The 21,515-nt window shown below is 41.1% G+C and overlaps 1 protein-coding gene across 1 annotated transcript; it reads right to left on the bottom strand.

Annotated features, from left to right (window-relative positions):
• Nucleotides 1–1,699: 1,699 nt before the first annotated feature.
• Nucleotides 1,700–18,808, bottom strand: ERCC5 (ERCC excision repair 5, endonuclease). The gene is made up of 15 exons (XM_086482072.1): nt 18,695–18,808; nt 17,904–18,079; nt 17,273–17,388; nt 17,087–17,179; nt 14,418–14,478; nt 13,379–13,522; nt 11,817–12,024; nt 10,585–11,541; nt 9,944–10,176; nt 9,445–9,564; nt 7,542–7,755; nt 5,717–5,861; nt 4,697–4,897; nt 3,693–3,777; nt 1,700–2,357 (listed from the first exon to the last, which is right to left on the bottom strand). The coding sequence occupies exons 1-15, from the start codon at nt 18,780–18,782 to the stop codon at nt 1,794–1,796; spliced, it is 3,405 nt and encodes a 1,134-aa protein (XP_086338198.1). The 5' UTR covers nt 18,783–18,808; the 3' UTR covers nt 1,700–1,793.
• Between the last annotated feature and the right edge of the window lie 2,707 nt (nt 18,809–21,515).

The following is a 21,515-nucleotide window of genomic DNA, read 5'->3' as shown; positions in this document are numbered from 1 at the left end:
AAGGCAGCCCCAACCAGCAAAGTAACCAACTTTGGAGTATTTTTTACAAAAATGAGGTAGCAGCAGTAACCACTCACTGTTACTAAAAAGTAAGCAAAGAGTTAAATATCATTCTTTAGAGTCAAAGGGGCCTTCCAAGCAGGGAGCACGATTTACCAAGGGGCAGGGGTGCATTTGTGGCAGGGGTATATAAATGAGTGCTCACTTTGGAATGCAGCACTGCAAGGAGGCACACAACCCCCCAAACCCTAGCCCACTTTACCCCACGAGACAGCTGTCAACATGCATAATTACACACATACCACTCCTCTTTCGTACACACAAGATGCACATTCGCTCAACAGATCACAGCCACTTACTGCCACGAGAACAAACACAGGTGTCTTTCAGACTTCCCTTTAGACTGTAACCAGTTCAGGACAGGAACTGCCTCTTGCTTTACAGTTTTTAGCAAAATAAGACTTCAACCTCAACTGGGGTGTCATTGAAAAACAATAAATTATTGTACAAAAATACTAAACGAGCCCTACAGAGAACTGAAGGTCTCTGTAGTTCGCTATACTTGGCATAAGCAATTAGTAGGAGCTCTTCTGCATTAAGAAACTATCAAACAAACCACCAAGACGTGATCTGCCCTTTTAAAGCAAATCTCAGTAACACTAACGAGCAATTTACGAAGCACTGCTGTAAACTGGCTGTCCAGGCTGAGAACTTGCTTAAAATATGACAATCTTTCACAAAAGTAGTATCAAAAAGGATAGTTTGTGCCCAGTAAACACTGTTCATGAAGTATTAGACTCTCTGCCACTGTAAGGGCCAAATCCCACCCAGTTCAGCTCAGCCCTTCACCCTTTTAGGGGAGGCTCATGTTTCATAGGAAACTGAGTCGTGTAGACTTGGACTGTAAAACAATGGAACAATGAGAAATGAAATACAAATATTAAATGAGAAGGGAGAAGCGAGGAGGACTAAAATGCAATGTAAGAACCCAAGTATGACTGGCAGCATTCAGTGCTTTTCCATCTTAATCCATAGGAACTATAAATAAATTCTACAATCATTCAGAGAGACAGGCTGAGGTGGGTGGAAGCCTGAGCCTGACACACTGCTTCTCTCACAAATTAATCTGTCACGAGTGGTGCAACCACCGGGTACCTCTGAACATCACTTTTGCAGACAAATTCTGTCTTTGGACACGGTCACGTTAACTCCAAGTCTAGAAACACGACATTTACATTCATAACACAAACAATGACAGCACTCAGATTTTATAAGGACTTATTGTACTGTGTAACTTTCCATGAGATTTTACAAGGGTTTACATTGACTCATTAAAGGTTTGATAAGCGTTACTTTGAGCACAAAACTTTTGAGACAGGTATAGTGAAGGGAATAGGAAAACATTAACTGATCTAATTTTCCTTCTCTCAGCAGCTGGAAATAATTCAAGTTGCTTTCAAAATTTCATTTAAGTTTGAAGTTAAGGAAGCAACAGATTGCACGTGATTTTTAGCAGCTATCTCACCTCAGAACGCAAATGAATGGGCATCACATTTTGGCTCAATTTTAAAATCTCAAAACAGAAAACTTATACCAAGTCCAATCAGGGTCCTAATGAGTAAATGTGCTAAATTTTTTTTTTTTTTCATTTAAAATCCCTCCTATTTAAGTTCTGGACAAAAAATGCATGACAAAACCATGATAAATAGGGATAATTTATTACTTATCAAAAATTCATTAGCATATTTACAAAGCTTAAGTCATAAAAAGCCACGCACACACAGTCTGTCTTTTTAAAGACTGTTTTTCTTTAAGACTTTCTTTTTCCTTCCTCTCTGTGATTTCTTTTTTCTGCCCTCAAACACAGGTTTAGCAGTCACCATAACTACATTTTCCATTTCTTCATCCTCATCACTTGAGCTACCACACCCCTTTTTCTCTTTCTGGTCTGCTGCCTCCATTGCAGAGACATTTTTCCTCTTTTTGCTCTTGCCTAAATCTCTGCTTTCCAATTCCTCTACTGAGGAGTCACTAGAAGTTTCTGAAAGATGCAAATTCCCAACAAAACCACCTCCATATAAATGTTCATTTCTGGAATCGGAATGTTTTCTCCTCTTTCCACTTTGGACTTCTGTTGCCACAGCCCGACGATTTGCGCAGCCTGCAGTACCTTCCCCTTTCCTGTCCTCATGCTGTTTAAGTTCAAGCTCCATAACAGCGGTGGCCTCCTGAATTTCATCGGCTTCTTCTTTTTCCTTCCTCTTCAGACAAGTCACAGCCCTGCGCAGTCTCTGACTTTTAATAGCTAGTTTTTCATGCTGTGCTAGTCTGAAGAATGAATCAATTCGAAGCTGAGTCTATAAAAAATAAAACAGAGAAACACCTTTGGATGTTTTGTGATGGGAATTCAGTTGTTATCTCCACCATACTACAAAGCGCCCCAAACTCAAGAAGGACAAAGGTCTAATGAAGTTAATATGCACGCAAATAGATGTGAACAGTAAGATCCATTATTATAGTAATACCTATATGTTATTCTAAATTATGCAACAAGAACCTTTACAGAAACTAAATAATAAGCGAACTCCAGTGAAATTTTATAAACATTGTGCTGATGATTAGACATATGTTGCTATTTTCAACCCTAGTACCGAGAATCTCTGTAGTGCTCTTAAGTATGTCCTTACAAACACATCCTTAGCTCCTTAGCTTCAAGCTGCTAAAACAACAGAATGTTTACTAAGCAAATGTTGTAAGTGCACTTTATATTTGCATATGCTAGTGCAACAAAACCTGGTCATTTGACTCAAGTTCACTGTAACACATGCTGCTACAGGATAAAGATTTTAGAACTAGGAGTAGTCACACACGTGGGTCCATGTTACTCAACTACAGCTCGGCTTCCTGTATAGACTAAGCTAGTCCTCTATATTCTCCCCAAAATTGTTTAAGAGCGACAGATGATGCCAAAGGATGTTCGAGCCAACCTGAAAGTATTTGGATTTAGCTACAGGTTTTGGTATTGTTTGAGTGATAAAGAGAACCTAGAACACTGATTTAGACTATCTCGCTTATGAGAAAAGGAGAAAAGCGTCTGACCTTAGCTGACCAGTTTCACAACTGACTTTCAGAGTATCTCAGCATGCATCACTATTCACTTTTAAGTTTTATTAAAGCTGACAGAACATTTATCTGGAAACTACAGTAATATTATTAATGGGCACCTGCTCAACAGTTCAGTCTGCACTCTTCCTCAAAGGATATGGATGGTACCAAATGGTCATTCTCACTTCACCAAAACCTCAGGGGCATTTTTATAAATCATGTTTAGAGAGAGCATGCTGTCTTTCAAAAGTACTAAAGGTGCTTGAGGTACCCGTTAATTCCAGCTACATCCAGAACAAACAGCAACCTGGACTTGAGATCGGTGCTTGATCGAAAACAAAATTTGAAACCAGCAATCGCAATTTTGTAGAGTGCCTCAAAACACACCCAAATCATACAGAAATAAAGTCTACACAAGTAAGTTTATATATATATATTTCAAAGTCATTATATAAAGATTAAAAAAATATGGCCAAATCCTAGTTTCTGAGAAATGTATTCTAGGTTAAAACTTTGCTGTTCAGTTTAAAATGCTTCTCTTACTATTTTGGAGTTACCCTCAAGCTACACATAGTTTTATACTTTACCTGATGCAAGTTCAGCTGTTTTATCACAGGCAAAAGGATTTCATCTATCTTTGTCCTAGTCCAGCCAAAGTGATCCTGACAGAATGTGCAGAAAGTTAAGGAACTTTATAAAATGGCTACTACTAGTATTTTGTAAACACACAAAATGAAAATTCATCAAATAAACAATTTCTGGAGGAAAATTACTCTACATCAAAGCTTTTTCTACTACAAAACCAGAGAAAATACTCTAAGTTATTACAGCAGACTTATCTGGATGGTTCCAGTATCACACTTACATATCTTAACCACGCTGTTACATCTCTATTAGTTACAGAAACTTTTCTCTAATATCAACATTTCCAAGACCATGTCTCAGTGAAGACAGAGCTCATTTTGGCTATACGGTACTGCTCTAAGACAGAATGCCTAGAAGTAAACCTTATTTTCACACTTGAACGCACTGGAAGTTTCATCTACTGTTTAAAACACTTAGCTCTGCATGCATTGCCACCTACTTGTCAACAATTCACTGCAGCTCAAGCTGCAACGGACGCAAGAAACGGACATCATTGCAAGAAATGCAGTGAGTAACTAGGGATAAACTGCAGACTGAATCACCCTTTCTGACTAGGTTTTGAAACTTACTCCTGAAAGATGGCAAAACACACATCAGGAGTGTGCAAATAAGCCCGCTCTAAGTCTAGAAACAGGCACAGCACAGTTACAGAAACGTAACATCACAACTAGTCAGTCCAGCTCCGAGATTCCTTGCAAGCAAAGTGAAGCAGTGCCCTCTCTCAGGAGGGCAGAGCAGCTCCGAGTGCCACACAAGCATGGCTGCATTCCTTTCCATTCCAGAGCTGGTATCATTGTGGGAAACTGCTGGCAGACAGGGTGGGGGCCCCTCACACCAATGAGTTGTTAAGAATTTGACACTCCATTACTGACTCACTAATGAGACTTAATGAATTTTCATCTGAGTACTTTTAGCTAACAAGTCCTGCCACCTAGTAAAAGGATATTCTCTGATCTGCTCTACATCGGGCTTCCCCCAGATGAACGAACCCTTTGACTCATCCACCACAGGCTTCAGATACGCGTCTGCCACTGCTGGATTTGGGAAACCTGAAGAAAGCTGCAGCTCCCGCAGTTTCTTCTTGACTTTGGTATCATGTGGATTTGGTCTCAATTTCTTATTCTTCTGAGCCTCATTCCACCACTCACTGAAAAACAGAGGAAATTAATAATTTGCCGCCATAAATTATAATTTGGAATATCAAGAGCCACCACGGTAATTTCAATAACCTCCCTACTTCAGTTACTACATGAGAAGAGATAGGAAATTTCCAAATTAAAAATGGCCAAAGGAACATATAATCTGAAAGTGGAAAGACAAAACACACACAGTAAATGCAGCCATTGTAAGCCACATGAGCAAACATCACCTGGATTCCCCATAAGCTGCTAAACAGAAAGCCCTAAATTCAGCCTCACTTGCCTGTTTCACACATACTGATCGTTTTTGGAGTTTTTTTGGTATGCAATGAAAAAAAAAAAGATACCAAAAAAAAAAAAAAGACTTCTAACCATCCTCACCATTGCCAGTACAACTGGCTTGACCTTCTTCAAATCTTGTTCTTCCCCACAGCCCACCTGTCTGTCTTTTTCCAGGTCATCCATTCCTCACTCAAGTCTCTTTTCTCTACAAGCAAGCTACAGCACCTTCTCACAAACTCAGGGAGAATAAACCTCCACTTCACTACGGATCCAGCTCTGCAATGATCTCAGAGGCAGTTGCACAGTTCTACAGCTTCCTATTGTCTTCATTAGTCTCACTGTAATTGTTGTATCAACACGTCACCTTATTTACCTGTCATTTCAAACAGTGATATAATGGAGTCACATATTTTACAGTTTACTTAGTCTCCTTAACGATGGTCAATAATGGTCATTTTTTGTTGCGTGCTTAAGCATCAGAAAAGTGTATTCACTAACATTCATATCACGGAGAGACAAAAAAAGCAAAATACGATGAAGCATACGCAAATTTTAAGAGAGGTTCCAAGCCATGCCCAGGAAATTCATTTAAAATCTCCATCGCTGTTACAAAGCCAACATTTGGGATGCCCTCAGTGTAGTCACTTCCCAGCAAATATGCCAAATTAATTAGCTTGCTTCGATCCAACCCTGTAAAAGAAAGTGCACAAACTACATAAAACCAGTGGATTCAGCATCTGTTCTCTTACAAATTAAAAATTAATATATTTTCTGAAAGGCAAAAAAAAACAAAAAGGAACTCAAAGGCATTAACTCTGTAAAATTACATTTAAATCAACGTCAGAATTTGCTGAATTAAATTTCGGAGCAGTGTCAATATGCTACTGCTAGCTCAAGCACCGGTAGTTGTGCTAACTTGGCAAATACATACTGACACAATTAAAAATGTTACAATGTAAAGACCACTGGGAAATTCTGGGCTCCTAAGAGCTAAGAGCTATTATTTTACATCTATTTCTCTGGTTACCATCCTGTTCTCATTTAATGCTGACCTGAATTTAATAACCCCTGAATCAGAAATAAAAACATTGTTTGAATTCTAGTCCATAATATCAATGCCTCTGCTTCTTCAAAGAGTTCCCAAACTGGAAGCCTTTTGCTCTGTGCTACTGCAGTTACTAAGCAGACCAAAAGAGCCTGTGAAACAGCCAGAAAGAAGGAAGAACTCAGCTGACCACTTCTGCTTGGTACACTCTTAAGACCTGAGGCAACCAGACTGATTTTCAGTGACTAGCTTCAGGAGTTTACAGTACGAACAAAACAAAACAATTTCAATGAAGAAAAGGAGGGATGTGTGTCTAATCACACAAAGCAAGACCATCAGCATGCTAGTCAGGATATCCATCAGCTGTCAAGAAAGAAGAATTGTGCAATGCACGGAAAAGGAGCAGAAGTACAAAACCGCAGAGGAATGTGACATGAAGACCGATGGTGACTGTTTTTCCACAACAAATAAATAAATGCTCTGGTTTATTACATTAGTAACAGCTAAAAATCACACACGTGCTTTTACACCAATCCTTTCCAAGTAAGCTACAGTAGCATACCTAAGTGGGAACAAGTAGGGGGAAAAAATATTTCATTCAGTTTGCTGGGAGAAGAAACCAAAGACGTATTTTTCAGCACACAAAAACACTGTGAAGTGTTACATGCTGAAGAGATTGAAATATTATTTCAAAGTCTACAGCCTCTCTCAACTTTGAAAACATCAAAACTGATTTTTAAAGATTCTGCTTAAACAAGACATAAGAAAAAGTTAAAATTGGCTCATATTTTCCTTAATACACTACGTGACACTTAAGTTTAGTAGTTCAACATAATTAACAACAATTTGATTAGACTGGTAGGAGAGCAATCTGAAAGAAGAAAAAAAAACGTCAGTATTAACTAAATTAACTAAACTTTTACAGAGCATATACATATGCCAGAGCCTCTTCTAATACACTATGTGGCAGTATGTCCAAAACTGACCTCCATTTCCAGAAGACTATAAATCTGACAACATCAGAATATAATTCTCCCACCATGTCAGAAAATTTGCCAACATTTACCCAGAAATTGCTGCCATAGCTCAAACCTCCAGCCTTGATGACCGTCACACTAACTCAGTGTATTAAGTGTAGGTGCCTGCAAATTCAGGGGTGTCATCTGGCAATAAAAACAGCAACCCACTGAATGTCTTCGGAGATTCCTCAAAGAACAGGCATTGTAATACGACACACCAAATTCTGTAGAAAATACAATTTCAAGACACACGGCAGCGCTGTCTTATTAAAGACTGTATTTAACAAGTCAAGACCTGAGGCTTACCTAGCTGGTTTTGAAAATCAACATACTGATAATATTCCACGTGTTTGTTTTGACTGAAGAAATTTTTATAAACATGTCGTGCACCAAATAACCAAACATCGCTATCATCGGTGATTGTCCCAGAGGTCTGATCTGTAAGGTCCAATATAGCACACTGTGCCTCTGCCTCCATCGGAGCTTCAATATATGGAATGCCAAACAGACGGAGAAGCTCCTGTAGGATCAAGAGAAAACAGTTCATATTTCATCTGAAAAATGAACTCCTATTATACTTCTGCTTGACTCGGAACTGCTAGATTCACACTTTGGAGGTATTTAATATTTCACAGCAAATCTTAATTTCTGCTAGGAAGTGCCAAGCACAGTTAAGTCAAGGAAGAAATCCCACTTATTCATCTTGGGCAGATAGTGCCACCTAAGTCAAGCACTACTTGATCACACTATTACTACACAGTTTGAGAATCTGCTACCTTAGTTACACAAGAATATTTAAGTATTGTCCTTTCCATAACATGGAGAAAAGCCCATGCATTACAACTATGTGGGCTCCATGCAGGGTAAATATAAAGAAATAATAATTTAAAAAAAAAAAATATCAGTTGTCACCTTAGTTCAGAAAATAGTATGAAAGTATACAAGAAACATTAATATCAAGCAGGAAACAGTGGGCAGATTAATCATCCTTTGACATACATGTATTTTGATGCATTTTACACAATTTGCTTTTATGGAATACATTATTCAACCTCAGTTAAATACCACAGGCAGACTAGGTTTTACAGGCTTGTGTTAGTTACACAATTCCGGATTATGTCATCTCCAGAAATTATGCTTTCCATTTACTCTCCTGCTCCCAAACTGGATGCAATCATCACTGCAAAAGCTAAGCTGTAAAATTTATTAAATCTATATTTGATATATATATATAGATATATCTGCACATACACACACTTTTTTCTCACTGCAGTTGGCTTTTGTGCCCTGACAAAGTCAGTCTCAGGACTTGAAACTTTTACTGCAATAAAGAGGAAAAGCACAAGGTCAAAAGACTTACAATTATAATGGTGTATCTACCATTACATGGCACATCACATTACGAACACACAACCTACTGGCCTTTAAAAAAAATGTCCGAAGAAACAAGTATGAGCAAATATTTAACAAAAGAAACAAAAATTTTAATCATTTTAGACCAAGTTATCCCTTTTATGCAAAGAAAATAAAAGCATTTATATATTTCTCAGAATTAATGTTAGAATAAATTTATTACATCATAGATACTATCACTAGTCCACTGTATTACAGGTATGTTAACCCAAACACATTGTATTGCAAGTAGTCCTTGCGTTAGACTGCATTAACCTTTAAATGCTAATACTGAAACAGAAGTTACAGGCTTATGCAGGTATTACTGGTGAGATTCTTTAAAATCAGCTACCCAGGCCATAAACTGGGTTACCATGCGAATTTCTTGTAAGCTTTTATCTTTTAATCCCTAGGGGAAATCACAATTTACCTAGCACCCAGACGACATCATTTCTATACTGCTGAAAGTAACTTCCTGATTTTATTTTGTTCAATTTGCAGCTTTCACAGCAACAGGCAAAGATCAAACTCATCCAAACTTAAAAAGCTACTGCTTTAAAAAAACCCTTGATTTATTAATAATTTTATTCTTTTATAATGTTGTAAAAATTATTTAAAATTGTTGGTATTCAAGATTATCTCAATACTTTCAATATTTTAAATCAAGCAAACTGAAGAAAACAAGCTCCTAAGAGGAAAAAAGGTGACCTACAATTAAGCAAAATTACTAACAACTTCTGAGAAAATGTTTGACTGAGGAGGAGGGGGGAAGACTTCATCATGCTATATCAAATCAAAACGATTCAACAAATACTACCTGGCTTTCCAAGAACATCTGTCCTGTTACAGAAGCAGCAACACGTTCCTGCTGCTGTTTTTGAGCCTGAAGCATATTCTGCTCAGCAGAAAGGTCATTTTCTAATTCTTCTAGTTCTTCCTGAAAAATAAAACAAGATTTTCATTATTTCAACAATTCAGGTATACTTAGTTAAGTAAACCACTAAGTCCACAACTATAATTATTCTAGTAGTATGTGCTCCACTAATTCACATTTGAAAGCTGTCATAGCTTCTCAAATGCAGTAAATTGTAAGAGAGACAGGTCTTGTCCATCAGAACACCAAATCTTAAAGTTTCCCTTTGATTTCAGAGAGATGACGGTTAACCACCATCTTTAAAGAAAAATTACTTCCCATAGAATTAGATACATATATGAGAAAGCAATGAAACCCTAAGAAGATGTCCAATAGTTTTCCTTAAAAACTACCTGGGGACAGAGCACTTCACTACCAGCTCAAACACATAACAATGAGTTACCAAACTGATGTCTTGCCACTCATCTGCTGCATCTTTACCATCATCTTCTCTTTCAACATTCTGATCGTCTGCCAACTGCTCTTCATCAGACTCCTTCAGCAAGTCCTGTGTGACAATATCATGTCTGTCTGCCTCCGCTTCTGGAAGTACTGTTTCATCACCCAGTTTTTCATCACATTTAGTAGGAAATTCAGCCTCGTTACGGATTTCAGTATCCACTTCAATAAAGCTTCCTATTAAAGGAAAATAAAGATTTCAACTTCCTGCTGCTTGCTTAAAAAGTATTTGTATGCATTTTTAACTTGGGCACGTATTTACTGATTTTTTTTTTTTTCTCTATGTGCAGTAAATAGATACAAGGATTGTGAAATTACAGAAACCAGGCAGTTGATGATTAATACACCAGTTAAGTTCAGGGTACACAACAGCATATTGACTCTCCATATTGTATACTCAGGTTTCAATAATAAAAACATAATACCAAAGGGAAAAACATAGCTCAGATTTTCTTCTCATCTACACACATAGGAATAGATGTATTTTAAAGCATTTCTTAGCAGGAGAAAAGGTTAACTTCAACTGACTACAAACAGAGTAAGCTCCTATTTTCTTCTCTCTTTACACAACGAAAAAGCACATACCATCAGAATCACTGTCTTCAGACTGTGATATCTGTTCTCTTTCCTCCTCAGGACCTTTTGCTTCTGGAAAAAATCTAACATCCTTTTGTACCTCAGATAGGTTCTCTTCTGTTTGTGAAATTACTTCCTCTATATTTTCAGAAATTTTCAAGTTTTCCTCATTTTTAGAAAAGTCTGTTGTTTCAGCAGGAATCAAAGCCTCTATACTAGTTTGTACAGGGGAACAGCTTGGCTTCTGCATGCACAAGCTTATATCCTTATCTTCCAAAGAATTTAAGTCCATTTTGGAACTATCTTTTTCTCTGTCTACATCTTCTCTGACTTTTCTAGTATTGTCAACACAGAAATAATTTTCAGCTCTGGCTATACTGGTGTCCTTGGGTGCAACATGACTTTTTTCCAGCTCCTGACTCCTCTGTTCAAATTCAGCATCTTGCATAATTTCTTGGTTTGACAAATGAATTGTAGGTGTAAGTATTTTTTTTGCCTCCTTCACTTCAGGAATCTGATCTTCTTCATCTGAGCTACTAAGAAGAAAATCCTTCACTTCTGATCTTTCCGGTAGCGCTCCACCCGTTCTAACAGTAACAACTTTCTTCCTTTCATCATCATCATCACTCAGAGCTCGCTGAATTGCCTGTAGTGTTCTTGGAGACACACTGCCTTCCTCTGTTACAGATCGGTCCACATTCAATTGCCCTGTATCTTCATCCCCTCCTAGTTCTTCTTCTGAGCTACTTCCTACCATAGCTGCCTGGATAGCAAGCAAAGTCCGAGGAGAGGGTGGCGCTGTCACCACGTTGTTATCCTTCTCTGTCTGCAACCTGTCAGATGCAACCAGCTTTGCATTAGCAGGAGATTCATTGATTTTATTCGATTTAGTAAATTCAAACATTTTTGATGAGGGTCCTGCAGTAGTTTCCAAGTCTCTACTTGTAGCTTCTTTTGATTGAATACCTGAAAGAAAGTTTTTTGTCGGTTTATTTTTTAGTAAAAAAAAATGCTTTATACTAACATTCTATTTTACATAATGAACATCATTATAAAGATTAATAAACCACTTTTCTGCACATTTACGGACCACAGTTAATTATGTCTAACAGTAATGCACATTTCATACAAATTATTGGCTACATGTACCTGTAAACAAAATTCAGTTTTTTCTTAAAACTGACAGCTGCAGACTGTACACACCAAACCAAGAGGTTTTACAAAATTGAGACCTGACATACCCTTTATTAGGATATAGTGAGAAGTATCTTCAGAGACTACCCTCCTAGATTCCACTTCTTTCACAAAACCACCTTCATTTTCATATTGTGTTTGGATTTCACCCGAGTGCTGTTGATTCAATTCTTTTTCTACATTTTCTATGCACCGATTGAGGCTGCTTTTCTTAAGCAAACCCCTAAGCTGGTACTGGGAAAAGTCATTGGACTCCTTAAAAAAAGCAAAACAAAACACAAAACAAACAACCAAGTCAATTTAAATAAAATGCCACTAGCCGTACCTTTTAAGCAAGTTCATTTACCATGCTCTGGAGAGCCTTTCAAGAGTTTCCTTTAAGGAGGTAATGTTTGTCTGTTACTAACTGCTGCACTCCCAAGCGACAGCAACACCAGTGTGGTAACACACAGCAATTCTAAAAGGTACCATTAAGTAGTTCTGAACGCTGGCTAAACACAACAAGATCTCACTGATGTGACCAACAAAGCTTAGCTGGCTGTCCTGGTTTAGCTGGGACAGAACCACAGCCCAGCCATGCCAGGCAGGCCATTAGCAGTTTCAGGTCAGCCAAGGCAGCTGACCTGAGTGAGCTACAGGTGTAACCCATCCCATAATGTCATGGTCATTATAGAAGGGGGAGGTTTGCTGAAAAGAGAGCAATCTCCTGTGGGATTCCTGCTGAGGTTCCTCCTGCTCTTCTTCTGGCTTCTCCCAAGGACTGCTCTCTGGTCAATTGTGATGACTGGACATTCATTTGGCTCAGTATAACTCTGTGTATCTCTGTTGGTGGTGTTTCATTAAATCTGTTGCACTTCTACCCACAGGTCTGCTCTCCTTTTTCCCCCAATTCCCCTCCCTGGCTGGTGAGGTGTCATCAGGTGACAGAGCAACTGCTACAGTTTAGCCCTGGGTACAGGCTAAATGTAGACACTGGCTAAGAGATGGTCCCCATCTTAAAAACAATACAATTATAACAGAATCCACATGTGGACGATTTTAAAAAGACGTTTCTTAGCTTAGGCGCAAGCTGTCATTTGACCTGACATATATAGTACTTTTAAAAATTGAACTGTACTCTGAAAAGCTACTGTAGAAGTGGCACTACAGGATTCCCCATTTGTCTCTGAGTGGCATCAGTAACACACCTACCCAAGTCACAAAAGCCTTTTCCCAGCTGCCAGCTCCCCCAACAACCTGAGGGTTTGGAACCCAAGCTGTGTTCATTCTACCTGGTTCATCTACACCAGCAGCACGGTCGTGCAATTGAAATCTTGGGTGTAACGCTGACGAGCCGTGAGACACAGCATGATTTTTTCCTGTTCTTGACAAACGGAACGAGCTCTGCCAATTTTAGTGGAAATCAAGAGATAGGGTTCTGAACAGACACATGGCGGGGGGCTCTGCTACGGGCTCATTACCTCATTGGGTTTTTCCCCCTCAACATAACATCTCTTATTAAACGGGCCTGGGGGTAAAGCTTTACAGATGCGATACTCTGACGCAGACTTCACCTCTGTTAACAGCAAGGGATCCTTTCTGATGGCTTGAAAACTATGTTAAATATTACCTCTGGCATTGCTTCAAATAATGTTCTCTTTCGTTTTGTAAATTCTTTCATGTCGGTCAAGATCTCATGTTTTATTTCTGGAGGCAGCTTGTTGAAATCTTCTGATTCAATATCTATAGAATGAGGATTTTCACATAATTCTTCCTATAAAAGTGGAAAACAACATAAACGTGTTTTATATTACAGCACAGCAAGAACAATAAAACATTTAGAGTATCAGTCCAAACAACAAAAAAAACCCACAAAACCTTGTTGCTACTTCCTATACTGTGAAGAAAGCCGTTAAGAAAATAAAAGGCAACGAACCAATAAAATAAAGTACATAACTACTGATGTACACTACACAGAGGAACTTGGTTTTACTCTTTCTACAAAAAGATATTTAGTATAAATCACAGGAGCAGGTCTTACAGCCTTGGCTAGTCTGATTTTATCCTTCCAAAAAGGTTCTCCTTCTGAATGTGAACTACTTCAAAGATAAACAGTATTTACAAGAGAGACTTGGTTTTGGTTTTTTGAAGCAGAGAATTTTATTATTCGTTATACCTTCTTCTTGCGTTACGTATTTCTTTTGTCCTCTTCCCATGAGATCAGCATATCAGAAGGGAATACAGAATTTATCTGTGAAAACTCAAGGACCAAAGTGCTTCAGCATCAATTAATATTTGGAGAAGCAGGGGAATTTTGTTAAATATGCTGTCTTATCTGTGCATAAACAAATGTGCACAAAGACATACATTTCACTTCTATTGTTGCAAAAATAAATTTTTCCACATGTCCACACAAAGTGGCCAAAAGAAAAAAATGGTACCATAAGAAATTCCTATTCTGCTGTATTCTAGTAGATAAAATTACATTTATATTTCCTTGTTAGTAGGAATTCATAGGGTACTTAACGTTAACTTCTTTGCTTGATAAATAACGCTATAGTAAGACCTATAACTTCAAACACATTTTTTAACCTTTTTGTTTGCCTTTTAAACATAGCACACGCATGAGAGGACTGTTCACAGTAACAGGGCAAATAGGATGCACTTACCTGCAACATCTTTTTCTGGCTCATTCTTGCTTCCCATTCTTTTTCATCTTCCTCCTCTGAGCTAAAAAGCACAAAGAGGAAAAAAAAAAAAAGATGTAGATATTTACCTAGGAAAATAAAGTTCCTATTTTAAGGAAAAGGACATTAGTCATCCCTTCACCAGTAAGCACAAAAGTTCACACACAACATCAAAGTACACATATATATGCACATATAAATAAACACATATATAAATACATACACAAATCAAAAAGATCTGAACAGAAAGCCAGAAGGCAGGCTTATCTCAGTTAAAACGAGATTGAGACTACCGCTGCTGTTTAAATCGTTACTGGATTCTTATTTGGCCAGCAAGTATATAAAAGTGTACATATATATATTATAATATGTGCAAAGAGTAATCCAACGGACAGTTCCACATTCCCCCTTAGTGTTGTTTAAGATGTCACAAGTCCGACAAGTACATCCTGTAAGTCGCTCCAGAAAACAGCATTGTCTCAACCTTGTCATCAGGGATATGGACACGAAGGTACCCCAAAAGTTAGGCTAACATCTTGACATGAGTCTGCAGAGGCCTGCCTGAGACACAGTTGCTGATCCCAAGAATGGAATGCGGTACAAACACCCTGGGAGTGAGAGCTGCATGGCACGAAGAATGCTGTGCAGTTCTCTGGTACAGAAGCCTGAGCTGACCAGGTGGACCGCATAACTGCTGTCAAGAAAGATTGATCAGCATCGACGGAGACAACAAGAGGTGGAGACACAGAGGAGGAGCAAGGTGTGTTACTTGGCATAAAAGATGGCTCCTCAGCAACTGAACTTTGGAAGCTTTCCCCACCAAGGATCACGACAATCATTAGGACTGGCAGGACGCTGCCTGGACCTGGGACCATAGGGACACTTTGGACCCATGCTGGTAGCTATCAATCTATTTCCTCTTTTCACTTTCTTTTCACCCTCTTTACCTATCGCACACCGCTTTATGGGAGAACAATAAAGTTTTACTGTTTGATTGAAGCAAACCCCTTCGGTGTGGTTGCCTTAATTTTGCGCTTTGAGATCACAGACAACGAACCATCACGAGTCCACTGAGTGGACCATGACACATCCAAAGCCTACTTCTGCTGAAGTACTATGTCTAAACTACTGCGTGAGGGGATGCAAACTGGAACCAAGCTGCCAGACACCAGCTACCCAAGCTTCAACAATCAGTTCCATTTAGTCATACAGATAAGGCCAAGGAGACAGAGAGGTACAACTTTCATCCTTAAACATGAACCAAGTGCAGAAATTTACTCTGTGGGCCGAAAGCTTCTTCTGTTACTTTCCCGTTGTAATAGGTTTGTGTGGCAAGGTTTTGGTAGCAGGGGCAGTTACAGGGCTGGCTTCTGTGAGAAGCTGCTAGACGCTTCCCCTGTGTCTGATACAGCCAATGCCAGCTGGCTCCAAGATGGACCCAACACTGGCCAAGGCCAAGCCAATCAGTGACTGTGGTAGTGCCTCTGTGATAATGTGTTTAAGAAAGGGAAAAGTTATTGTGCAGCAGTAACTGCAGTGAGTGAGAATACATGAGAGAAATGTTTCTGCAGACACCAAGGTCAGTGAAGAAGGAGAAGTAGGAGGTGCTCCAGGCACCAAAGCAGCAATTCCCCTGCAACCTGTGGTGAAGACCACGGTGAGGCAGGCTGTCCTCCTGCAGCCCATGGACAGTGGAGCAGATATCTGCCTACACCCCGTGGAGGACGCCACGCCGGAGTAGGTGGATACCTGAAGGAAGCTGTGAACCCATGGGAAGCCTGCACCGGAGCAGACTTCTGGCAGGACCTGTGGACCCGTGGAGAGAGAGAAGCCCACGCTGGAGCAGGTTTGCTGCTAGTGACCCTATGGGGGGGGCCCACACCCGAGTAGTCTGTTCCTGAAGGACTGCACCCCATGAAGGAGACCCATGCTGGAGCAGTTCATGAAGAACTGGAGCCCATGGGAAGGACCCACACTGGAGAAGTCATGGAGGACTGTCTCCTGTGAGAGGGACACCATGCTGGAGCAGAGGAAGTGCATGAGGAATCCTCCCCCTGAGGAGGAAGGAGCAGCAGAAACAACAGGGTGATGAACTGACCCCAACCCTCACTCCCTGTCCCCCTGTGCCATCTGGGGGGAGGAGGGAGAGAAATTTGGAACAAAGTTAAGCCCAGGAAAGAAGGGAGGCGGAGGGGGGAAGGTGTTTTAAGATTTGGTTTATATTTCTCATTACTTCTCTCTGAGTTAATTGGTAATAAATTACTTCTTTTCCCCAAGTCGAGCCTGTTTTGCCCATGACGGTAAATGTTGAGTGATCTCCCTGTCCTTATCTAGACCCACAAGCCTGTTGTTGTATTTTTCTCTCCCCTGTCCAGTTGAGGAGGGGGAGAGTGATAGAGTGGCTTTGGTGGGCACCTGGCATCCAGGCAGGGTCAAAACACCACACCCATAAATAACTAGAAGGCTTCTATATCCAGAGCTATAAACCAAACTTTCCAAATAGAAACTGATATAAAATATAAAGAAATACAATTTATATATTATGGAGTCTCACAGGTCAAAGGCCTTTCAGCAGCATCAAAAAAATATGGTTTATACTTTTATCTGAGTTTATTATAGCCATTTAAGTAATTTTTCTTAATTCTACCTACCTGTTCTTCTCTTCATCCTCCAGAGAAGGCAATACATACATATCATCAATTCCTTCCCTTCGAACTTGTGTAATACTGGGCAAAGCTTCATTGCTTAGGGAAAGAAAAAAAACCAACTGTGATTAATAGCTACATAAAAACTTACCTGCCACTTATAAACAAGTGGAAGATCATTTTGATTCTTGCCTTTTGCCTTTAAGTGCAGTTTTGATAACCTGTCTCTTCAAAAATGTTTTCAAGAGTTTCTCTGTAGTTTTCCTGGAATCACTGACAGCAACTTCCTTTCTTTGTCTTCGCTTAGCCTGGGAAAAGAGGATTAACACCAATGAGATTTTGCTGGATGCTGAAGATACATACCCAGTGAATTAATGTTATAATTCTGTATGCTGAGTCTACAGGAAACTCCTAACTCATCCTACATCAACAGGGACATAGCCTTCAGATCCTCTAAATCTCTCTATGCCTGTTTCCTCCATGGGACTCGGGAATAGTTGTCAGCTTCCGCGTACAGATGCTTGCAAGAGTTGCATTCAGGTCCATCCTGGAGCAAGATCCGGGCTTAGGCCATCACCTACCTCTCCGCAATTTAGTTTCTATGCAAATCAAAACTGAATATACCAAAAGGGAGCTGCTGCACACTCCGACAGCTAACCAAGGCCGGGACTGCAAAGAACACCTGCACAGCAGTGCACTTCAAGCCCTCCATCCTCACAGTTCAGATTCCAACGCAGAGTAAGAAGGAAATTGGAAGTGGCTACTTAGTGTCAGCAGACACACACCCTGTTTTGCTTTGCAATGACTCAGAAAAGGTACTTACCAAGGTTTGTCTCTTCAGAAGCGGCGCCTCTCCATCAAAAACAAAGACAGGCCGAATTCGGAAAAACAGTAACTTGCAGAGTCGATGAAATAGAGTGAGGAGGTGAGCATTTTGTATGGAATTACCACCACGATCTCTGGCTCCCTTTATAGCTTGGTTCAACCAAATACTGATATCTTAAAGAACCGTCAAGAGGAAAAAAACATGCTATCTTACACAGACATTGTATTGATAGTTTCTATAAAGTGCACATATTTGACTGAGTGGCTTCTGCCCACTGCTCCACGCTTCGCTTATTGAAACCAAGGTTATCCAAGCACTTGTGAATTTCAGAGAATAAATTCTTGCCCTCATTGCCCTGGACAAAAGGTAGAGTTGAAATAACCGTGCAGCAAGTAGTACCTCCGCTGTTATCTTTACAAATAAACAAAAGGTGACTTCTTCCCACATCTTTCCAGCATTTAACCAAGTATATATAATAGGAAAGTTCATGCAGAAGTATTTAAATTCCTTCATCTTACAGTCCTACTGAGAGCAGCACATTTACTTATAAAGCACAAAATCCTATAGCCCAACACTCACGTAAGGAACCTACAAAAAAAAAGTTTATTTTTTTAAAAGATAAAGAAAGAAGAGCTTAGTATTCCACATATTTAAAGCACAAAAACTACTTATCAAAATGTTGTCGTGATTTCAAATTTTAAAAAAAGCTAATCACGTAGAAATAAACAAAATAGTTAAAATAATCTCCCCCACAAATTCGGTTCCTCAGCTTTACTTTTAAAGGATACCAACAGCAAGAATTTTTCCTTCTAGCGTTTCTGGGTTTATAGGTCTCCCAGCGCATTCAAGCAGCTTCCAAAGGCCTTGAACTCCCATTGTCCTTTCTCGGCCACTCTGAGAGAGAAGAGCCTACGAGGAGCAAAAGGCGGCACAACCCAAAGGTGAGACGATCCACGTACGCTTTATCAACGCGAATGCGCTGTCACCGCCAGCAGAAACCAGGAGGCAGCCCGGGCTGGGGAAGGGCGGGCACCCCGCCGCCCCGGCAGCCGCTGGGGCCGGCTCCGGACGGTTCCCTCCGCTTGCGGTACGGGACAAACGTTTACAAGCTCCGGTCAGGCGCAGCGCTGCAGCTGCCCGCCGGCCGGCCGCCAGGCAGCAAGAGGAGAGTCCCGCCTTCCCTCTCTGCGGAGACCGCCGCGGTCCCAAAACCGCGCCCCCCAATCCCGGGGACACGCCGAGGCGCTCGGGGGTAGGGGGGGGGGGGGGGTGGGGGGGGGCGGCGGCTGGGGAAGGCCCGGGGCGCCGGGGCCGGCCCAGCCCGAGGGAGGGCCGGGCCGGGGTCCGGCTGTTGAAGGTCGCGGCGGAGCTCACCTGCGGCGGGGGGAGGGAAAGACCGCCTCAGGCCCAGAAGCCCCTCGCTGCCCCGCTCCCGCCCGCCCGCCCGCCCCGCAGCCTCACGGCACAGCGTGCGCATGCGCCTGCCTCGCCCTGCCCCGCTGCCCGCCGGGAAGTGCAGTTTGCGGGGCGGAGCCGGGCGCCACGGCGGAACCGGGGCCCGGCCTGGCCGGGGGCTGCCTGCCGACGGGGGCGGGGCGGGAGGGCGGCGCCCCGCTGGCCCATCGCCGTCCCCGGTGGGTGTAGCTGCCGTGGGCAGGCGGTTCCCACCACACGCTCCAAGGGACGCCCGCGGCTGCAGCCGCCCGTGGGGAGCCCCAGGCGGAGCGGCCGCGGCGCTGCGGCCCGAGGCGGGCGGGCTCCAGCGAGGAGGGCGGCAGCCGCCCGCGGGCTCCTCGTCTGCCCGGAGAAGGGTGAAGTACCAAACACCAGATCGCAAAAAGAAAAAACGTCCTATTTTTTTTCCCTAAACATGATGTCCCCTCCGGCCTAGGGTCTCCCCGCTCCGCTCCCCCTGCAACCCCAACGCCCCTCACTGCGCCCACCTCCCACCCGAGAAACCCTAGGGAAAGCTCCCAGCAGCAGGTCCCTAAGGACGTGCGCCTTCCTCCTGCTAATGCTGGAAGAACCAAAGAACTACGTACTTTGTTGATGAAGTGTGACAGCCTCCAACCCAAGAGCGAAATAACTGTAAAAACCAAAGTCTATCACAACACCTACTTGAGAACAGCAGCAGGCTACCATTAGAGAGGAAGAGTCCCTGTTCCTCAGTGCAACGATCATTATTAAGCAAAACTTAATTTTTTAGAAACATTTACGTAACTCATCTAAGCCTGAAGTACCCTAAGGAACACAGCTCAAGTCTTCTAAAGAAATTTGAGTCCTCAGCCCAAATTCAGCTCACAAAAATAAAGTCTGAAAAAGAGTTCTCTGGAAAATAATTTTTTCAGTACCTATAGGTTTTGTTTAGTCATCAGCCTGCACACTTTGGGAAATTAAATATTAGAAGTGAAGTCGCAGTGGGTGTAAAGGCTTACAAGCAGGGATCCTACCTCCAGAATTACTTTGCTAAGCAGGGGTTGCAATTCTGATCTTTAGCTTACCCACTTCACTCAAAACCTTCACTAAACGTAGGGTCACTATTTCCAAGACAAATCAAAAGCAAACAACAAAATAGAAAACAAATTTTATTGAATGAACAAAAGTCTAAAAGTCTCCCATTTTTGGTTAACAAAAGCAGCAACCTACAAAACCCCTGCATTCCATGACAAATCTTTATGTCAAAAAATTAATCCTTGAGCAGCTATGAACATTTGTACGCAGAAAGTTAGAACTGTTGAGATGTGTTTGGGCAAACAATTGGATACATTTCAAATTAGGGAAAAAAAAAAAAAGAGACTGCACATGAAAGTTTGAACTGTTTGCTGGCGAGAGGTATATAATATCATCAGGGCTGCCAGCAGTTTTCGGCACTTGCATCCCCTTCATACAAAATTAAAGAGAGCAGCAGAAAAACGACAAGAGGTTTAAAGACTGAACAAGGAAAAAAACCTGCCAACAGGACACAGCGTTCAGCTAACTCATTTGGCTAGTGGTAAACGCAGCTTTTTAATACTGAATTTCACAAGCTTGTATTAAGTGAGTCCGTGCTCTCAAGAGGCTCCAGTAAGAATTCAGCCACTGGACCCACAGAGCAAAAGCAATAAAGAAGGTCTGTCCTCAAACTTCCCATGCCACAGGCGATTCCTCTCAGTCTGAGAGGCATCCAGCTGAGGGAAAGAAACTAAGACCTGCTTGAAAAAGCATGATTATCTGACTGACAGAAGTCTACGGGGAACTAAATGGAGAACGTACATTCCACTTGTAAATCTGACAAAGTTTTCTAACCTATGTGATTTTTTTTTTCCTTCTCCCTGGATATAGGCAGTCTTAATAAAATGGAGTGTTAAAAGGAGGGCAATGTTTACTTTTACCCTTACACCATCTGCAGAATAACCCTTTTATAAAGTCGTATCATACATTTTCATGCTTTTGAATATTAAGTATTTTCAGTTAAGTCTCTTTAGTACATTAACTGATTTCAATCTGCTCTTTTCACAGATCAGGACATAGTACAGTTATTTCAAAAGAAATTGATTTTGCTGTCATATTTACTTTTGATTGCAAAAGTACAATAATCTGTGCTTATCTGTCAGTTTATACATCAGATCT

Source organism: Leptosomus discolor, chromosome 1 (genome assembly GCF_034619465.1).
Source record: "Leptosomus discolor isolate bLepDis1 chromosome 1, bLepDis1.hap2, whole genome shotgun sequence".
Classification (NCBI taxonomy): Eukaryota; Metazoa; Chordata; class Aves; order Leptosomiformes; family Leptosomidae; genus Leptosomus; species Leptosomus discolor.
The sequence above is the reverse complement of the archived record's forward strand: the minus strand, read 5'-3'. Positions and strand labels throughout refer to the sequence as shown.

What these genes read in the sequence shown, in the direction of transcription:
- ERCC5 (XM_086482072.1), bottom strand. Translation starts at nt 18,782, where the DNA reads ATGGGAGTTCAAGGCCTTTGGAAGCTGCTTGAATGCGCTGGGAGACCT. An exon ending in TGAAGACAGTGATTCTGATG is followed by an intron (nt 10,177 to 10,584) that starts GTATGTGCTTTT and finishes TTCCTTTAATAG; the next exon opens with GAAGCTTTATTGAAGTGGAT. An exon ending in GATGTAGAGCAGATCAGAGA is followed by an intron (nt 3,778 to 4,696) that starts ATATCCTTTTAC and finishes AACTTTCTGCAC; the next exon opens with ATTCTGTCAGGATCACTTTG.